This window comes from Ailuropoda melanoleuca, chromosome 20 (genome assembly GCF_002007445.2).
Source record: "Ailuropoda melanoleuca isolate Jingjing chromosome 20, ASM200744v2, whole genome shotgun sequence".
In the NCBI taxonomy this organism is placed as follows: Eukaryota; Metazoa; Chordata; class Mammalia; order Carnivora; family Ursidae; genus Ailuropoda; species Ailuropoda melanoleuca.
The window spans coordinates 1,040,798-1,062,660 of NC_048237.1; the positions used below are offsets into that span (position 1 = coordinate 1,040,798).

A 21,863-nucleotide genomic window follows, 5' to 3' on the forward strand; every position below is an offset into this window, starting at 1 on the left:
GTCAAGTGGACCACAAAACATTAACGAAAAAGCTTAATGTAGTTCCCAAACCTTTTTCATTAGGATAGAAAAGCCATTCTGCACAAGAATCTCCACTCCACATCAAAGTTACTGTCTTCTTGATGCAATACCCACCCCAATGACACATCATTTGAGTAGTGTATGCTGGTATAAGTGATGACTATGACTCAAAGAAAAATATACCTAGTACATTCTACGGTTTTTGTGGAGGCCGCTGCGAAACAAAGAATTTGAAGTAAACAATTATAAAATACAAAAATAAAAAACCAGGTTTTTTTTTTTTCTCCAAATTCCTGGTTTAATAAGGACTTGTTTATTTTGAGAAAAAAGGGTCCCAAACATCAGGCTGTTCACAAAAATAACCCACAGTATCAACTTTAGAAAACAAATCTTAAGACTGTTACACTAATTATTTTTCTAGAGGATGCATTTGACATGCCAACTCTCATTCACAAAAATACATTGTTACATTTGTGTTGAACAGCCCCACATAGCACTCTTATGTGGGGTATAACACACATACCTCTAACTCAAAGCTGTTCTCAGGTGCTACTCAACTAATGCGATTGCCTTTGCAGTTAGGGAAGCAACTACTGAGCTCATGTATGAATGGAAAGAACTGTACTCCCTGCATAACAAGAGATTATTTTGGAGACAGTTGATAAAAACCACACATCCTTTTTATTGTTAAGTCATAAAGAGGTATCAAAATTAAAAGCAAAAATTACAGGGTAAGACTTAACATAGTAACTACTAGGAGCATCAAAGGAAGTGAAAATGGGACTAGGCGCAGGGCAATATGAATTAATGAACATGGGAAGGACAAGGATGGGGAGAACAGTGAGCATGTGCTGAAGAAGATACTAGGGGAGAGGATCTGGTGAAAATTTTGATCTTAGACAAGCGCCTAGGTAAAGAAATAATGGGACAAGATTTCTAAACCCCACTATGTGCTTAAGAGTCATCCTCGCCATTGGCGCTGTCTCTGTCATCCTCTCCTTCCTCAGCCTCTTTTTCATCATCCTTGATCAACTCCAGCTGTGAGAAACAGACACAAATAGGATGGAGTTAGAGGCACTCCATGTGTCCCTGCTCCCCCCTCCACCACCTCTTTCTTTCCTTTCCCGTGGTTTTCACCTGGTCATCCCCCCGATCTTCATTATCATCATCATCCAGTAGGTCCCCCTCCTCAGCAGAGTCATCTGCACCCCCCTCAGACTCCATCTTCACATTAGTCTCATCTTTCTTCAGGGAGCTGCTGCTCTGCTCCTCTTCTGACTTATCATTCTTCATCTCTACTGGGGATGAGAAGGACAAGTCTGTCTAGGGGCAAGTAATGTCCACAGGATGTAGACAATCCCCACTAATGATCACAGAACTGCAGCACAAATCTAAATCCTCCCACACAAATGCCGTTCCCAATTCAAATTCCCCACGTTTCATATTCAATTGCTTTATATCCCACTATTCCAACATATACCTTCAACTATCTTCAGTAACTAACCCAACTTTATACCCAACAAGCAGCAAGACCATTTACCTCCTTGTTTGCTCTGTTCTTTCTCAATTTTTTCCAGGCTTTCCAGTAGAGAATCCACTTTTTGTTTTATCTGGGTCAACTCCTTCTTAATGGTCTGAAGGTCATCGCCTTTCACTTTAATACAAACAAAACTCTAGGTCAGAATCAACTCTACCAGAAGCTTAACAGATGCCAAACACATTGCCCATTAAGCCATATGGCAATAGCCAGCAGGAGATCCCAGGAGAGAAATGGAGCCAGGATCATACAGTCCCACTCATGGGGATCCTCATTTTTTTTAGTTGGTAGCTAAAACCTAAATCTAATGTGCCTACTCCCTTAGCAACAGTATTCTTATTTTTGTAGACCCACTGAAGACCTCAGTTATAGTTGAAGGCACTTTTTGTACTGTTTGACTTACACATTTTGTAAATTCCCAAGTGCCTAGCTCCCTAAAGTCTTATACTTTAATTGGCCCCTTAATCACTATCTTCTCCTCTTCCATTATCTTGATTATACAAAGCCATTTGTACAAAACCTGACTATTAATTGCATTAATTTCCCTATTTCAACACACAAGAAACAGCAGAATCACAAAGCCACAATAATAATACATACACTTTCCAGACTTGGAGGAAGATCCTCGCTGTCCACTCTTAGAATTGAAGCCACTTTTCCCCCTTCGTGAGGTGTTTCCTGATACACGCTGGCGTTTTGAAGGAACTACAGCCCGAGCAATGGGAGGAGGAGGAGGAACACGTGCTGGGTAACTATACATCCTATTGGATAAAAGGAAAACAGAATTCCTTCACAACTAAAATTAAGTCAGCAAGATCCATCAGTGACCTTATAAAATAATAAATTAATGTGCACTGTCTCTCAATTTGTATCCTTTTGCTAATTTCATTCCAAAGTCTGGTAAAAACCTCCCTTCTTTGCCATTTTGAATACAGCAGCGACTTCAAGAAAATACTACATACACACAGGCATATCCAATGATGGTTGGCCTTAAGGGATGGACAAAAACGGTTCCTCTGTACTCTGGCAGTATTAATAAAGCATTACTTTGTACAATTAATAGCCTATATATATATTGATTTTACTCTCTATATATGCTCCAATTCATAAATAAATAAAACACAGAAACAACCCCATATAAAATACAAAGAGGGATTGCAATTAAGAGTCTGGAAACAATGGTATCTCTTGTGAGCTAAATCCCTGAACTTTTCATCCACAGAAGTATACAGATAAATTACTATTAGTGATACTAAACTGAACCATATAAAACTGACAGTATTAACCAGTTCTGCCCTATAAAAACAAAGAGCCATTTATATATATGTGTTACCTGTGTATAAAAAGCCATGATCCATTCTAACAACATTTAAGCAGAGAATGCATTCATAGTTCCAATTCCAACAGGATGGAGAATATTGTCTGTTTTGTTCACTATTCACTAGTGCCTAAATTCACTGCCCAGCACACATTCAGCTCTCAAAAAAAATCACTGGTTCCTTAACTGCTGCTTTCACTGGAGAGGTATCCTAGTGACTGCTAAAGATACACCTCCAAGGGATGACTTGGTATTGACTCTCATATTTGTAAAGAAAAAATTCAAAGTACAACATAAAAACTTACATGGATATCAGTTCTAGAAAATCCCTACATTCCATGTTATTTTTATAAGAGACTATGGCAGCATAAGAAGGTAAGACCTACCACTGGAAAAAAAAAAATCCTGTAATTCTGTTTTGTACCTTCTTAGTAACTAACTTAATGCCCAGCCCCAGGTATATTATTCTACAAAAACTACCCACCAACTGCTGTTCTGCCTAATTTCAAAAAGTTTTAAGAAGCAAAAGTGATGTATTACAAAGCCTTAAAACTTTATAATTCATATATATATGATGAGTCTCCCTCTAAGATATCTCATCAGTGGCTTATCTCTGAATTTCTAGTCTCCAATCCTCCAGGTAGTGGTCATTCTTTTTTCCTCAACCCAACTTAATCTAAAATGTTTCCACCACCTTACTTTAATATAGTAGTAGCTTATTTTTTCCTAGGAGTAGCTATGACAGGAATTTCCCCTAAATTAAGAAAAAGCACATGGTACACTGCCAAACAAGTGAGGCTACAATTTAGTAATTTTCACTCAAGCAGTTTTTAGTCAAGACCACCCAATACTTTTCCCCCTGAAGCACAATAGTTATTGATCTGTCAAGTGCTAAAGAATCGACGACATGGTAAAAGTTACTAAAGCACTCAAAATTCTCGTTTTAAGCTCTACTAAGGAACACTTTTAAGTTTGAGCCCCAGGAAATAAGAAAATGTACGATTTGGAAAGTAGGACAGTGTTATTAGTGCTTCTACAGAGGTTTCTTCTCAGCAAAAAAAAAAAAAAAAAAGTTTTTTTTTTTTTTTTGCCAGGGAGGNTGCCAGAGAGAGGGCGTGTGTGTGCGAGCAGGGAGAGCAGCAAGCAGAGGGAGAAGCAGGCTCCTCGCTGAGCAAGGAGCCCATGTGGGACTTGATCCCAGAACCCTGGGGTCATGACCTGAGCTGAAGGCAGATGCTTAACTGACTGAGCCTCCCAGGCGTGCCCCCAGATACAAAAACTTCTAATTTAGCCCTTGTATCCTAGGATAGGCCTGGGTTTAACTTGACCCAGGCGTCCCTCAGGAAGTTTTAAATGAGTTGTTAGTCAGTTTTTGTTTTTTGTTTTTTTTTTTAAAGATTTTATTATTTATGTGACAGCGAGACAGCCAGCGAGAGGGAACACAGCAGGGGAGTGGGAGAGGAAGAAGCAGGCTCCCAGCCGAGGAGCCTGATGTGGGGCTCGATCCCAGAACACCAGGATCACACCCTGAGCCGAAGGCAGACGCTTAATGACTGAGCCACCCAGGCGCCCCAATTTGTCAGTTTTAATTGGTTTATGGGAATTAACACAAACAAAGATACTTATAGTAACATTTTATTATCACTACTTTATACCTAAAGATTTTCTTCTTTGGCCCATTAATTTCCCACAGTGTATTAATTCAAAAAGTATAAAATAAAATACAAAATAATTCAGAAACCACTCTCCTTTGTGTAAAATGATATTTTAAAAGCAATTTCTTGAGGTTAATGAAGGTGAGTTACCTACATCTTTGGGCATGAAACATCTCATGACCCAATCCTGTTGGATTTAGAGATCTAAACTACCCCTTCCCAGCAACTCAATCACTGGCACTGGCACCAGTCTCCAAACCAATGATCTTGCCATTCCAGATTCCCTACACTTGTTGGCACTTGAACTTCTGAATCGTACAATTTCACCTGATTCAGGTCAATCATCACAATGAAAACGAGGCAAGAAATGCAATTTGTTTTGAATCTATGTAATGGCCCCACAAATACGAATAAAAGTCAAATGCTCTAGTTTTCAGAAGAAAAAAGTTTCGGAAGACCAACCGGTAGTGCTAAATAAAGGGCTTTTAGTGCCATGGAACTTAACTGCTGGTCAAGCAAAAATGGATTCTTGAAAAACTCACAAAGATTCCTCTACAGAAGTTTAAGTAGACCTTCTTTGTAAAATGTCAAACTCCATGACTGTGAAAACATGAAGAGAAAACCATGCCTCTCTGACAACCCTCAAGGTCAAAGGGATAGGAATTACTACAGCTTCAAGAACTAGCTACAAATTAAGTAACCATTTTCCCCACAAGAAAACCTTGCTTATCAAGATCAGTATCATGTGCTGATTCCCTACTAATAAAGCCAAAGTCATTAAAAAATCTTCATAAAGTTTCATTGTTACCACAGGAACAAGCACTAAATCCTAAAAGAATTATGACTGCACCCTAAACCAGAAATCTGGGCATTAAGCGTTGGTATAAAATCTAGCCCGAATAAAAAAAAAAACTCATTAAAATACCATTTTAAAGAAATTAAAACACTTCTGGACGCACACTAGCTAGCTAATTATCTGAACAGATAAGTCATTTATTAAAAATAAAAGTTTACAGTGATGCCTGGCTGGCTCAGTCAGTAGAGAATGCAACTTTTTTTTTTTAAAGATTTTTTAATTTCTTTATTCGACAGAAATAGAGACAGCCAGCGAGAGAGGGAACACAAGCAAGGGGAGTGGGAGAGGAAGAAGCAGGCTCATAGAGGAAGAGCCTGATGTGGGGCTTGATCCCATAACACCGGGATCACGCCCTGAGCCGAAGGCAGATGCTTAACCACTGTGCCACCCAGGCGCCCCCGAGAATGCAACTCTTGATCCTGGGGTTGTAAATTCAAGCCCTATGTTGGATGCAGAGGTTACTTAAAAATAAAATATAAAGTTTACAAAGGTAAGTTTCTTAGATGACTAGATGTAACTAACAGCGGTCTTTGGGTCTCAAAAACCCTGATTCATACTATTAAATTTCAATCACTACTATTAAATTTCAATTCTAGTTGTGGGAACAACTAGAATGTATTAGTAAAACTCTGTATTCTCCTGAATATATTCATTTACTATACCATACCTGCTTCCTGTCTTAAAAATTTAGAGAGATTAAAAATAATTTTAGGTATATTAATTATCAAACAGGAAATAGGAAGTTCTGGAAATCAACTGTCAGATATTCTAGGCCCACAAAGATCTTAAAAAAAATAATGGCTCAGACGGGTAAACATCTGACTATTTCAGCTCAGGTCATGATCTCAGGGTCATGTCATCAGCTCTAGATTCAGCAGGGAGTCTGCTTTTCTCTTTTGCTCCTCCCCCTTGTTTACTCTAAAATGATCATAAAAAAACCCAAAAGCTACAACATGATATAGTTTATAGGTAAGAGCAATCTAATAAGATTACTCTCTCCTCCCTATACAATATTGATTTATCAAATTCAGTTTAAACATGCAATCCCATTATAATTTCATTCAAGTGTCAGGAAGTATTTTCTTCTGGCTCTTTATTTTTTTTATCTATAATGAAATTTCGTTATGTTTCTCCCTGCTTACCCCTGATTTTCCTAGGAGGATTTATTTTACATGCTACCATGTTGTTTTGGGCTTTAGAATGTGTCAGGATCTCTGAAACCTAAAATTCTATGAATGTACCTATTCACAATGAAGTTAAAAATCACTGATGCAGGAACAAGACCAGATCTAGACTTGAGTGCTCATTTCTCAGAAATGTGCTTTAATTTATTAAAAAGAATTTTTTATTTTAAGTAAATTCCACACAACATAGGGCTTGAATTCACCACCCTGAGTCACATGCTCTACCGACTTGAGCCAGGCACCCTAAAATGTGCTTTAATTTAGAGAAGCACGGAGAAAAAATACGTACAAATCCATGAGATTCAAAAAGAATGATTTTAAGAAAGTGAGATGAGCAAAATCCCAATGAATAAGTATCAGTAAAATGAGTCTGTGGGATGTAACCAGAGGAAACCAATTTATGGTTTATGTACGGCAAAAATTATGTACAGAGCTTACCAGCCAAAGAGCAGCATCCTACCTCAGTAATTAGTTAAATAAACTCCCAGTTGATGAGATACTTACCTCAAACACTAGCCACCATGACTCTAGCCACAAACCAGTGCACGAACAATTAAAGACTTGAAACTAAGGCCCTGAGTAAAGCCCTTCTGCTACAGCAACTGTTTGGTTCTTATGAATGTACTCTCCTGTAACAACCTACAACTACAGATAGGTTTCCCACCATACCATCCAGGGTAAACCTTCAGAACACAGTCCTTACCTAACTATTCAAGAATCAAGGCTTTCAATAATTTGTATCTTTAAATATTATAAAATATTATTTCTGGATAGTCTTTCCCATTCTTTATAAAAGCTTCTATGAAACTATATTTGAATGGCAACTATTTTCCATTACCTTTTAGAACTACCAAAACTTTTTTCACTAGACTATAGATAGTACAACCCCTCAGACTTTTAAAATCATGTCGTTCTTTTTTTTTTTTTAAGACTTTATTTACTTGACAGAGAAAGGCAGCCAGTGAGAGAGGAAACACAAGCAGGGGGAGTGGGAGAGGAAGAAGCAGGCTCCCAGCGGAGAAGCCTGATGCAGGATCACACCCTGAGCCACCCAGGCATCCCATGTCATTCATTTTTAATGTAGTAAAAGTAACACAATGAAATTACCTTAAATGCACAATTACAGATTATGATATAGTTCATTTTAACGTGTAGATAAATACTTAACTAAAAACCAAAATTTTAAAAAGTTCACCGTAATTTTAAGTCTGTATTTCTTTAAATCTCAAAGATTTATGAATAGGCTATTGACTCTGCTTAGAAGAATGAAATGTCTATGTAATGTTTAATTTAGGTTTACCTTAAAATGTAAATATGAAACTATGTCATGTAAAAAACGGATCCCAAAAACTTGTTTGCATGTTGCCAAAATGCTTGCTGTTGTGCTTAAAAATAAATCAACTAGCTTTTTTTTTTAAATTTGTGTTTTATTTCTAAAGTAAGAGACAATTTCTAAACCTTATTTGCAAGTATTTTCCCACAAACATGTTGCCTTGGTGACTCTTCTTGGGAGAAGCCAAAGTGAATACAACTGTGAACTTAAACTTGTTTCGCTAATGCAATTTATGGATAGAGTGCCAATTACCAATATAAATTTGCATAGTATTTTATGTTCCTAATTTTCTTTGTGCTGCCTTTATCCAATGGTCCATTAAGGATACAAATGTTCTACAGGACTGAAAAACAGCAAGCCCTGCTCACCTTAATGATACAGGGACTAAAGGACAAGCCAGTATGTGGCACAGAATCATTCAATACATAATGGCACCCAAACTATTAAAATTTTAAAGAAAAAAACAATTTTGTAACTAAAGGAAAAACAAAGATTACCTAACCACCGTTGTGGGTTTAAGAACCTGCCCAAAGAACAATGATCAAGGTTGTGAACACCATATGCATTCCTGCTTACAAAAAGAAGGAATTAACAGCCCCTTTATGTGTAGAACCAATGTTGCCAATGAATAAATGGTTCTACAATCTTCTTTCAGAAAGAATTGTCGGTTTAGTATTTAGGGGTATTTTTGCAAATTTCAATACATACAACTGAAAACTGCCTCACTGATTTATTTATAACTCTGCGAGAGGGAAAAAAAAGCTACATCTTAGAAAATTAAGAAAATACAGGGATTTGACTTGATAGATTCATCTGGGAAGCTACGTTAACACAAAATCAGATGTTTCCAGGAAAGACAACTTAAAAATTCACCTGAAAATTTTCAAACAAAAAATAATCTGAGCGACAATATGTGGGTTGCTTTCATCAATCCATTCAGAAACAGTACTGGATTCAAGACTATGTTCAGGAAAAAAATTTTTTTTTAAATCTTTGCTTCTGCTTATATCAAACTTTACATCCAGGTGGACATTCGTTAATAGACACCGTGTCCCAAGAATTATAACCTTATTCATTTGTCATAATATGTTAACATACATACTCCCCCAAATGTCACTTTGGGTCTTTTCCAAAGATGTCTTAAAAACTGTCCGTGTGGTACAATTTTTATTTTTTTATAAAGCCAAAATTATAAAAGAGTATTCAGAATATTGTTTACAGACCATATGTTAAGAACATGTAAGCCCATTCATTCCTATATTCTCATTTTACCAAGCTGGGCCAGAAGAGTACACTTCCTTGGCTTACAATAAAATTTCTTTTTTAAGTAGCTGTCTGAGAACACAGATTTGTGGTTCCCAAGGCGCCAGGGTGGAGAAGGTGACAAGAAAAGTGCTTCATGGTTAATTTTTGGGAAGTATGGAACTATCTCTATCTTGATTACACTCGTAGATACCATACACCTTGTTTATACTATGTATGTTAAAACTGTACAGAGTAAATTCTGCTGTACGTATAAAGAATCTTATTTTTATCTTTCCATTCTTGAAATCTCCTTGTAATGTTTCTGCCCCACCATTATCAAAATCTACCCATGTCAAAGTCACCAATGACCCCACACATTTCTAAATCTTTGTATTATTTAACATATGTAGTTCATCCCTCTACTCTTTCAATACATATTCACAGAGCCTGGACATTTCATGCTTCTCGTTTTTCTCCAGGTTTCTTTACGGCATTCTCAATTACCCATACTGATTCCTCTCTCTCCAGTCTTTTGAAGTTCCAGGGATCTCTACTTTTTATCTCCACTCATCCAGTATTATGGTTGTATGACCTATAAGCAGACACTACTGTGTCTCTGTATAAACAACTGCCTATTTAACATCTCTCAAAGTGAATGTCTAATAAACATGTCCACGACCAGTCTGAATATTCACTCCCCAACCAAGTTCCTACATTCTTCTCCTACCACTGTTTCTGTAAATTCCAAGTCTCTAGTTGTCCAGGCCAAAACTCTGCTGACATCTGATTCCACGCTCAGCCTTCACACTGATCTGCAAGCAGATCTATCTGGATTAACTTCAAAACTTTCCAACGGCTTCCCGTATCACTTAGTAAAAGCTAAAGATGCCTTAACTTGCTTTTTTGTGTTCAATCCACCCATCTTCTCGGAGACCATTTATTTTCCACCATAGCACCCCTGGCGAACACAACAATGCCTCTCCTCAAGTGGCCTCTAGGAAAGAACTTGTCACAACCACACTATCAACACATAACAAACCAAACCTTTCTTTATAGTTGGAAAGCCAGGAGCAGTGTTCTGCTCTTTTCCTAGCTTTATAAAGACTACTGGGAGTTTCCCCCTAGGAAAACCACACAAAACAAAGCTGAATGTAATAATCTACCACAAAATTGCATCATTTTGCAAGCTATTACAAAAGAAAATCAGATCTCGTTCCAATGGATGTGATGAGACTATCATGTCATACTTGCTTTAAGGAAATCGCAAAACTTTCCACTGGTAAGTTTCTCCTGCTATCACATATTTTGTACCCTATGAATCTCTTTCCTTGCTAAACTCCACTAATCTCACAGTAGTATCACATTTATTACTGCAAGGTAATAAAGGTCCTAGAGAAAAAGTTTATCTGCCTGAATTAAGTCAAATTCTATTTGACTTTTTTTTTTTTTAAAGATTTTATTTATTTATTTGACAGAGATAGAGACAGCCAGCAAGAGAGGTAACACAAGCAGGGGGAGTGGGAGAGGAAGAAGCAGGCTCCCAGTGGAGGAGCCCGATGTGGGGCTCGATCCCAGAACTCCGGGATCACGCCCTGAGCTGAAGGCAGATGCTTAACGACTGAGCCACCCAGGCGCCCCACTATTTGACTTTTTTTTTTTGACAAATTTCTTTTTCTTTTTTTTTTTTTTTAAAGATTTTATTTATTTATTTGACAGAGATAGAGACAGCTAGCGAGAGAGGGAACACAAGCAGGGGGAGTGGGAGAGGAAGAAGCAGGCTCATAGCAGAGGAGCCTGATGTGGGGCTCGATCCCATAACGCCGGGATCACGCCCTGAGCCGAAGGCAGACGCTCAACCGCTGTGCCACCCAGGCGCCCCTTTTTTGACAAATTTCTATTGGACTTTTTCATTCCTTGGATACAGTTCTTAAGAGGGTATATCAAAGTATAATCTTATTCTATTTATCAAAGGGCACCTTCTCTTTCTTTCCCTGAAAAATGAGTTTCTTGGATACCCCATCAATATTCCTTGTCAGCTTTGTTCCAAAACTACGGTCTGACTTCTCTAACTTCCTGCCTGAAGTCACCACAGTTCTCATATTCAACACTACTCAAAATTCACCTGACCCAGTAAAGCTTAACTTTGCCCCATTCTAGACCTGCAGTGTCCAACTGAGTAATCATTAGCCACATGTGGCTATTCTAATTAAAATCTCAGTTCCTCAGTCACATTAGCCACATTTCAAGTGCACAACAGCCATGTGACTAACGTCTACCACACTAACCCCACAGATACAGAATATTTCTATCACCACAGAAAGTTCTATTAGACAACACTGTTCTATTTTGTTGCTGCCAGATATCTACTGCCTGCATATAATTTCCAAACACAGCTTAGAATTCTGTAATTTTCCAGTCTAAAATAAAACCATAATCCTTACAAATTAGTAAACGTCCTTAGTATAAAGTGATAGTTAACACGTCTCCTGGGATCACAAGGCAGAATGGTGAAACTATATACCCTCAACATCACTGGTTTTTAAGAAAATGCAAAATCAGAAAAACCACAATGGTATAACATTAACTATACTAGTTAGAGGGTAAACAACAAAGACAAGCAATAATAAAACAAATGCTGGCAAGGATGTGGAGAAAGCAGAACCCTCATACACGACTGATGGGAATGTAAAATAGTACAACTGCTTTGAAAGACAATATGGGTTTACCTTGGGTTAAATATGGAAATATCATAAGACCCAGCAATTTTACTCTTGGTATATAGCCAAGAGATATGAAAACATAGGTCTATGCAAAAATGTGTATAAAAATGTCCATAGTAGCATCGTTCAAAATGTGAAAACATCTCCAATGTCCACCAACTGATGAATGGATAAACCAAATGTGGTATCATCCATACAACAGATTAAAATCCAGCAATTAGGGGCACCTGGGTGGCTCAGTCGTTAAGCGTCTGCCTTCAGCTCAGGGCGTGATCCCGGAGTTCTGGTATCGAGCCCCATGTCAGGCTCTTCTGCTGGGAGCCTGCTTCTTCCTCTCCCACTGCCACTGCTTGTGTTCCCTCTCTCGCTGGCTATGTCTTTCTCTCTCAAATAAATAAATAAAATCTTTAAAAAAATAAAATAAAATCCAGCAATTATACTGCTGGGTGGTTCTGTCATTTAAGCTTCTGCCTTCAGAGGTCACAATTCCAGAATTCTGGGATCTGGTTGGACTCCCTGCTCAGCAGGGACTCTGTTTTTCCCCCTCTCTCCCCATGCTCTTTCTCAAATAAAAATATTAAAAAAAAAAAAAAAAAAAAAAAGAAAAAAAGAANAGGAATGAAGTACTAACTAATGGTACAACATGGATGAACCATTAAGTATTAAGTGGAAGAAATCAGTCATAAACGACAAATACTGTATGAATCCACCGATATGAAATGTCCAGAATAAGCAAATCTACAGACAGAAAGTGGATTAGTAGTTGCTAGGTCTGGGGATAGAAGAACAGAGAATGACTGTTAACTGTTTATTTTGGGGGTGATGGAATGTTCTAAAATTAGAACATAGTAGTCATGACCACACAACTCTAAATACACTAAATTGAACTGAACACTTTATTTCTTTTCTTAAAAGATATTTATTTATTTATTGAGAGCTTGTGGGGTGGGACAGAGGGAGAGGGAGAGAGAGAATTGTTTTAAAGATTTTATTAATTTATTCGACAGAGACAGACACAGCCAGCGAGAGAGGGCACACAAGCAGGGGGAGTGGGAGAGGAAGAAGCAGGCTCATAGCAGAGGAGCCTGATGTGGGCTTGATCCCACAACGCCGGGATCACGCCCTGAGCCGAAGGCAGCCGCTTAACCGCTGTGCCACCCAGGTGCCCCTGAATTGGTCACGTTAAAATGAATTTTATAGGGGTGCCTGGCTGCCTCAGTCATTTACATGTCTTCGGCTCAGGTCATGATCCCAGGGTCCTGGGATCGAGCCCCACGTAGGGCTCCCTGCTCAGGAGGAAGCCTGCTTCTCCCTCTTCCTCTACGCCCCCATGCTCTCTCTTGCCCTAATAAAATCTTTAAAAAAAAAAAAACAAATTTTATAGTGTGTGTGTGTATGTATATTATATATAAAATACGTATCTCTCAATAAAGCTAAATTTAAAAAAAAGAAAAAAATTTAACGTCAAGGAGAATGACAAATCTACCTGAATTAAAAGTATCCTGAAGTAGAATCCTAAAACAGCAGAGGCTATCTTCCGATTAGACGTTGTAACAGAATGGCATTTAAAATTCAGAATCATATAGCAGACTCTCAGGATCTTTTTGAACCATCATCTGCTTATTAGGTGTTTATCATGTCTCAGCTTTCATACTATAGCCTACTGTCAAAACCTATTCATTAGAGAATGTTTCCTATGCTCCCAAATTTTCGATAGAAAAATGATTAAGAATTGCCTGGCTGTCCATAACTGAGGGTCAAATTTCCCCAGGAAAGAAGTGATCTCCCACCTACTAACTGAGAGTCCAGGGCACAATAAAAATAAGCAAACAGCCCAAAATGAATGCTAAGTGAACTTAAGAATGTACTGTCAAAATTTTAAGTCAATAATACCAAGTTTATGTTGAAAATGTATTTGTACTACACTATGCTCTCAACTACAATTCTAGCAACTATAACATGATCAGGTTTCCCATGCAAAAAATAAGTCAGGGGTTCAGAGCAAATGCACAATTTCACCTTACGCTTAAAATGACATCTATGAAGGTATCCCTTAGCTTTCCCAAGTAGTTAAGAACCCTGCTGGTCTGAATCACATGCTTTTCCAAGCAGATGGTCTCACCCAATACTTCAAAACCTAAATATTTCATGTGCTCTTCCTTCAGGTCCACTGCTACTCAGGAATATCAGAAAAATGGAAAAAAAGGAGGGAAGCAAGATGATAGCCTCACTAATCCCAGTAACATGGAAGGGGAGGGGCTTCAATCTACAGTCACTATTTCTGTAATTTGTTAATCTAAAACCTAAATCTTTGTGCGCCTAGAACAAAATAAGGGCTTAAATATTAGTACAATATGATGGCTAGCCTCTTTCCCTTGTCCTGCATTTCAACAGAGAGTTCTCCACCACCGTACTTCACCTCCACTACTTTTCTCCACTGCCTACTAGGATACCATTCTCTAGAAAAGAGCTGTTAAGTACCAATAACATTTTTTCCCCAAATTCACGCAAATCAAACCCTCTAAACTTCCCTTTCATGTAAACTTTACTAGTATAATCTTAATCATAAAACTTAAAAATCTAAGCTATATTTCATTACTTTCTCCCTACAAAATACATAACCCTCATAACTCAATAAATGACACCAAGACCAGCTTACCTCAGAAATTCCTATACCTCCTCTCCATTCCAACATTTACAATGTTAACTACTTAATACATCTTTTTTCCCCTCCAATTTCTCTTTTCTAGCCATGAACCTGTTTCTAAGTTAATTCTACCTATGTGGCATATGCCGAACATGCCATACAAAGCCTTCTATAACCAACACTTTTTTAAAAAAAAAGATTTTATTTATTCATTTGACAGAAACTGTGCATGAGCAAACAAGCAGGGGGAGGCACATAGCGAGAGGGAGTAGGCTCCCCACCGAGCAGGGAGCCTGATGTGGGCAGCTTGATGCCAGGACCCTGAGATCATGAACTCAGCAGAAAGCAGATACTTAACTGACTGAGCCACCCAGGCACCCAACCAACACTCTCCAATTATAACTGGCTGCTTTCCCAAATACAAACAGGGATACTTAAAACTCTGTACCTTGGGGCGCCTGGGTGGCACAGCGGTTAAGTGTCTGCCTTTGGCTCAGGGCGTGATCCCAGCGTTATGGGATCGAGCCCCACATCAGGCTCCTCCGCTATGAGCCTGCTTCTTCCTCTCCCACTCCCCTGCTGTGTTCCCTCTCTCGCTGGCTGTCTCTATCTCTGTCGAATAAATAAATAAAATCTTTAAAAAAAAAAAAAAACCTCTGTACCTTTACCCTATCTGTGGCAAAACCTTCTACTCACTACCAAAGCCAAGTTGAAATATAGCATTTTGTGAAACTACCTGGGGGCTCTTGAAATCTTAGGAGAGCTCAGCGCTCCACAAAAGGAAACACGACTCATCTTCCTATGACACAATGAAGGGAACATAGCAGCTGATATTAATTCCACATCACTTTCTTCACTGTTATCATATAGTGCTTGCTACAACAGTTTCTTCAATAGGTAACATACGGCTTGCAATACATGTACTATATTAGGTACATGAGTTGATGTATTCCATTCTTTCTAATCATGGTGTGCTGGCATATTAATATACTTACGATATGGAGTAATAATAGCACTCTGAAAAAGCTCTAATGGAAGAATTTTACAGTCTAGTCACTTATACACTGTTTACATTATTATTCATGTACCATATGCAGTATGTGATGATATAAGTCCACACAGACCATTGAACTAAAATCAGGCTCTTTCTGAGCCATCATTTGTTTATCAGGTATTTATTGTGTCTTAGCATTCATACTGTAGTCTACTGTCAAACCTAATAATTAGACACTTGTTTCCTGTGTTCCCAAGTTCTCAGTAGAAGAATGATCTAGAATTACTTGGTTGACCATAACTGAGTCATGTTTTTCATTTAAATTGACATATGAGGGGCACCTGGGTGGCTCAGGAGGCTGGGCGTCTACCTTCAATTTAGGTCATGATCCCAGGGTCCTGGCATTGAGCCCCGAGTCGGGCTCCCTGCTCAGCTGGGAGTCTGCACCTCCCCCCATTTCCCATTCGTGCTCTATCTCTGTCAAATAAATATTTTAAAAAAATAAATAAATAAATAGACATGATTCATGTACCATAGGATAAACCCTTTGAATGTGTACACAAAATTGTGCAACCATTACCACTATGTAATTCCAGAACAAATTCATGGGTTATCTTGTAAGAGAAAGAAACGTGGGACCACAACTGATTAAAATCCATAGAATTTCAGTATTTCTCTAAAAATGGATGGTTTTATACTTAAGTAAACACCAAGTATTTGTGGCAAATAGCGAACACTTATAAATCAATTATGATTATAATAATGCCAGCTGAACTGTGACAAGCATCAATTCCATGCTTACATCAGCCCACATAAGAACTTTCAGATCTACTTGTAGTATATTCCAATTGTCTAAAAGGTTAAGATCCCTCAAAAAATAGACCTTTAATGCCCGTGGATCTCCAACAATGTGCTAAATATTTTTATTACAACACTTTTGGCAAGAGAGCACAGCCAGCCTTCTAATGATCCATAATTTCAAAAGTGAATCCCTAAAACTCAACGTGGGAAGAGATTTTAAATAAATTAGAAATAAAGTTTAAGAATCTGAAAAACAGGGGCGCCTGGGTGGCATAGCAGTTAAGCGTCTGCCTTCGGCTCAGGGCGTGATCCCGGCGTTATGGGATCGAGACCCACATCAGGCTCCTCCGCTATGAGCCTGCTTCTTCCTCTCCCACTCCCCCTGCTTGTGTTCCCTCTCTTGCTGGCTGTCTCTATCTCATGTCAAATAAATAAATAAAATCTTAAAAAAAAAAAAAGAATTTGAAAAACAAATCATTTGTAAGTATTTCAAAGCAACTGTTCACACAAGAAGTCCTCCAGCAACAATATTCTTAGAAGCAGCAAGATTCTTAATAGGACAATCTTGAAACTGGATCTCTGTTAGAAGCTTGCAAGTTTTCAGACTTTCAACAACAACAAACAGTATGTTTTGCACACAGGTGTGACTTATGCAACTCCCCTAGTTTTACACACAGATGCCCATGAATACTCATCATTAAACAAAAAACTTCTTCTGAGGTTGTATCCTACCACAAAAAAATGTTTTGGTTACTCAATCTTCGTTTATAGCATACGTGAAACAGAGCTGACAATATGTCTGATTGTCATATACTAATATATCTAAAATGGTAGTTTCACATATATCAGCAATTTTTATTAAAATTCATCCCAGGGGCGCCTGGGTGGCACAGCGGTTAAACGTCTGCCTTCGGCTCAGGGCGTGATCCGGTGTTATGGGATCGAGCCCCACATCAGGCTCCTCCGCTATGAGCCTGCTTCTTCCTCTCCCACTCCCCCTGCTTGTGTTCCCTCTCTCACTGGCTGTCTCTACCTCTGTCAAATAAATAAATAAAATCTTTAAAAAAAAAAAATAAATAAAAAATAAAATTCATCCCAAAACTTAGAACACCTATAAAATTAGGAATGGCCTTAAGAACAAAAACAAAAGACAGGCCTAACTCAGGTAATCAATGAAAAAGGTAACTTAGGGAAAAAACTTAATAACCACTTGGATTTTTCGTCATTAAAATGCAAAATCTGATCACTGTAATAATGCTAAGATATTAACAAATACATTTATTTAACTTTGGAAGAACAGCACCATTCCTGATAAAGCATGTAATGAAAATCCTTTTAAACTATGGTAATCTTTAATGACCACAGGTAACACTTTTAACTTTTCCACCCATACCCCAAATTAAAATAGTGCAATATGCTCTCGCTGGCTGTCAAATAAATAAATAAAATCTTTAAAAAATGAAAAATAAAATAGTGCAATATGTAGCATAAAGCTACAGAATCTGATCCTGTTGCCTCCTCAGTAGACAACATACTAAAATATAGGTTAGGATTAACATTTGATTACCCTCCGGTTTTAAAGGTATATACAATCCTTGGGACTTGATCACAAATGCCCACCCGTTCCCAAACGAAAATACAAGTCATTCTAACTCTCCTAAGAAAACACTGTTAATTACCTACTTCCTGATATCTGAAGTGTTACTCCTTATAAAACACCCAATGCTTCCTGCGTTCTTAAAATTTCTGTCGAAAATCAGGTTAATGATGACTAAAATGCATAATGCCTTTATGAAGTATTCTGGTCTTCTTTTCCATAACCCCCTCATGCTCCCTCATCCCTAAATGAAAGGAAAAAAAGAAAATAGAACCTGAAATCTCATCAAGCCTGCAAATCTATCCAGCAGGTCAGAGAAAATACAGGTGGCAGAGAAACATGCTAGAATACACAAAAATACAACCCACAAAATCAAGTCTGTGGAAAACATATGAGATTAAGGCATGTTTTAAGTATAAATGGTACTGAGATTGTTTGTAAAAGCAGTCTTTGTCTTTTACTGTGCACTATTCTGTCTTCTGGGGGGGAGGGGGGAAGAGAGAGTATATTAAGCAGGCTCCAGGTCCAGTGTGAAGCCCAAGGAGGGGCTTAATCTCACAACCCCGAGACCATTACCCGACCTGAAATCAAGAGTCAGATGCCTAACTGACTGAGCCACCCAGGTGCCCCTACACTGTTCTCTTTTACATATATTTAAACTGAGGTGTTTTAGTAAAAAAACAAAACAAAAAAAACAAAAAACAACAACCCTCCCCAAACAACAACACATTAAAAAGGATGTCTAGAAAACAAACACTAGGGGCGCCTGGGTGGCACAGGGGTTAAGCGTCTGCCTTCGGCTCAGGGCGTGATCCCGGCGTCATGGGATCGAGCCCCACATCAGGCTCCTCCGCTAGGAGCCTGCTTCTTCCTCTCCCACTCCCCCTGCTTGTGTTCCCTCTCTCGCTGGCTGTCTCTATCTCTGTCGAATAAATAAATAAAATCTTTAAAAAAAAAAAAAAAAGAAAACAAACACTAACCACTGTTCATTTCACTGTGCATTAGTTGGTAAGACTGTTGTCACACACGAAGAACTCGAATTATGTTACAGATGTTAGTTTTTTGGGAAGACGATTGGTGGCGTATCCACAAGGCCCTTCATTTTGATAAATGCCAACAAAGTAATATATGCCAGTATTAATAGTTAATAAAAAATACTAATTCAGAAGTATAACTTTGGGGGCGCCTGGGTGGCACAGCGGTTAAGCGTCTGCCTTCGGCTCAGGGCATGATCCCGGCGTTATGGGATCGAGCCCCACATCAGGCTCCTCCGCTATGAGCCTGCTTCCTCCTCTCCCACTCCCCCTGCTTGTGTTCCCTTCTCTCGCTGGCTGTCTCTATCTCTGTCGAATAAATAAATAAAATCTTTAAAAAAAAAAAAAGTGTAACTTTGAGGAAAATTAGCATATAAGAAATCTGAATATCTTGAAAACAAACAGGAATGAGTCCTCATGGTTGTCACTAATTGGCTGTAAACAGTTATAATACTTGGGGGTTGTTACGTTTATAATGTAACTTTTTATTTATTTATTTATTTTTATTTATTTTTTTTTAAAGATTTTATTTATTTATTCGACAGAGATACAGACAGCCAGCGAGAGAGGGAACACAAGCAGGGGGAGTGGGAGAGGAAGAAGCAGGCTCATAGCAGAAGAGCCAGATGTGGGGCTCGATCCCACAACGTCAGGATCACGCCCTGAGCCGAAGGCAGACGCTTAACCGCTGTGCCACCCAGGCGCCCCTATAATGTAACTTTTAAAAAAAATTTTTTTAAAAGATCCTATTTATTTGAGAAAGAGAAAGAGCACGAATAGAGGGGGAGAAGGGGAAGAAACCCAACGTGAAGCTCGATCCCAGGACTCCGGGCTCATGACCTGAGGAGAAGGCAGACACTTAAGGGACTGAGCCACCAGATGCCCCTATAATGCAATTTCTTATCTTTCATGTTTCCTTTAGTCTTCATAGCCACTCTTTGAGTATTACGATTATTTCCACCTTAGGGGTAAGAAAATTGTGATTATATAGGACTTTGGTCATAAACTTTGCTAAATATGAAGTCTTTGGATTCTTCAACTGTTCTTTCTTAGGCTCCTTATCAGCTGCTTCTCTACCGTAAGATTAAGTAGGACAACTCAAGATCCCAGAAAGCTAGATAATAAAGAAATGATCTACGGGTGCCTGAGGTGATTGGTGATTAAGTGTCTCTTCCGCTCAGGTCATGACCTTGGTCCTGGGATCAAGCCAGGCATCAAGCTGTTATCAGGCCCCGAGCTCAGCAGGGAGTCTGCTTCTCCCTCTCCCCCAGCTCAGGCAGGCTCTCCAATAGTATTAAAAAACAAACAAACAAAACCCAAAACAAAATGAAAACAAAACCTCCTAAAGAAACACCAAATTTCTGTCTCGAAACATTTATGTGAATTTTATGTTAAGGGTATGACTGAAGGGATTAGGTACACACTGATTTAACCCCGTTTACAGAGGAAGACCCAGAGCTTTCAGCTCATCGCAGAGCCAATTTCCCATTCTGCTTTAATAAAGAATCCAACATAGATTTAGGATCATTATGTGAGTAACTAAGACAATAACAAAAGTCTTAACCTTGCAAATAAAGTATCTTCAGAATGACTTCTGAGCAGAAACTAATGCAATTTTCCTGACTAGTTTTATTTTTGACTAAATATGTTCATTTTCCCATCACAGACCTCAGTAATAAACTTGAATCAGCCAGAAGTCTTTTTCTTTTTCTACTGGCTGAGATTAGAATGGAAGGAGAAAGACATTACTTTTCACCAATCCTCTATAAAATCAAGCAATACATCAAAGGTATTCTCTTGACCTCTTAAAAACTGAAGAGTGAGGCCAATATTGGCACTGCCACCAACTTTTAGGATCAAAGAGCAGTGGCAAGAAATTTGAAGGTATTTCTGCAAACATCTGAATTTCTTCACTCTTCCTTGATGTTTACATCTCTTTTCAATTAACCCTCTGAAAGTCCTCACTCAAAAGTCTTTTGCAAAGTTATAGTGGGATGATGGTAGGGATGGTCGAAAGTTTTGCTGCCTCAAAAGGACAACTAAAAGTGAAACCTCAGATGGCTATTCTCATGAAAAAGGTAGGATTGTACATGTTAAAATTCTCTATACATTCAATTTAAAACAGGAGTTTCTTATGTGACAGTCCATGGTACACCCCAAATTATTTGTATTACATATATACATACATAAATCTATTAGAATTTTTCTAAAGGGAGCCATGGACAAAAAAATAGGTAAGAATTACAGAAATAAAACTACTTCCTCATCCTTTCTTACCAATGATTCTCAACTCTCTGACATCAAATTTCTTGAGAAGCTTTAAAAAAAATATAGCAATATGCAAGAATCTACCTAGACAATATGTATAAGAATCCCTATACGTATAGTTGGACAGGAGTGTTTTTCAAGCAGAGAAAGAGAGTAAAGGGCAGTTGCTTCAGATAAACATAGATCTCAGTGCCTTCAAGTCACTCATCCAATGATCACATTTTCAGTAGCAAAGAGATGCCCAGATCTGTTCTCAATTTTTTGTATCTTAATATTTTCAGAGTATGAGAATTACCATAGTTTGCAAAAATATATGTTAACATACATAGATAAAAAAATGTGAAGAAATCTCTAAGGACAAATGAAATAACCATTGTGATGATGCATGAAGAATACTCAAATCACACAACCTTAATATGGCATTCAAAGACCTTAACAATGTAGGTCCAAACTATTTTTCAAGTCTAGCTTTTTTGGCCTATTAATGACTAACTTGTCGCAGTCCACAGATCTCTCAAACACATGTTCAGGTCTTTACTCATACTGTTTACTGACTGACTTGATTCCATTACCCAACTTCCTTGGCATGACTAATCAACTCAGTTCAGAAGTTTTTCTTTTAGGAAACATTCCCAAATTAAGAAAGCTATTAC

General features: G+C 38.2%; 1 protein-coding gene across 11 annotated transcripts in view; it reads right to left on the minus strand.

Moving 5' to 3' along the window:
• Window positions 1-292: 292 nt before the first annotated feature.
• Window positions 293-21,863, minus strand: part of HNRNPC (heterogeneous nuclear ribonucleoprotein C) — a 57,072-nt gene continuing 35,501 nt past the window's right edge. For 9 of the 11 annotated variants that reach the window (XM_011235516.3, XM_019808551.2, XM_019808554.2 and 6 more), the window contains 4 exons: window positions 2,159-2,319; window positions 1,562-1,675; window positions 1,159-1,319; window positions 293-1,059 (listed from right to left, as the gene is read on the minus strand). In XM_011235516.3, coding sequence (XP_011233818.1) covers window positions 976-1,059; window positions 1,159-1,319; window positions 1,562-1,675; window positions 2,159-2,319 — 520 coding nt within the window. In that variant the 3' untranslated portion in view covers window positions 293-975. The remainder of the gene's footprint in view (window positions 1,060-1,158; window positions 1,320-1,561; window positions 1,676-2,158; window positions 2,320-21,863) is intronic. The other 2 variants (XM_019808555.2, XM_019808553.2) reach the window with 1 other exon arrangement.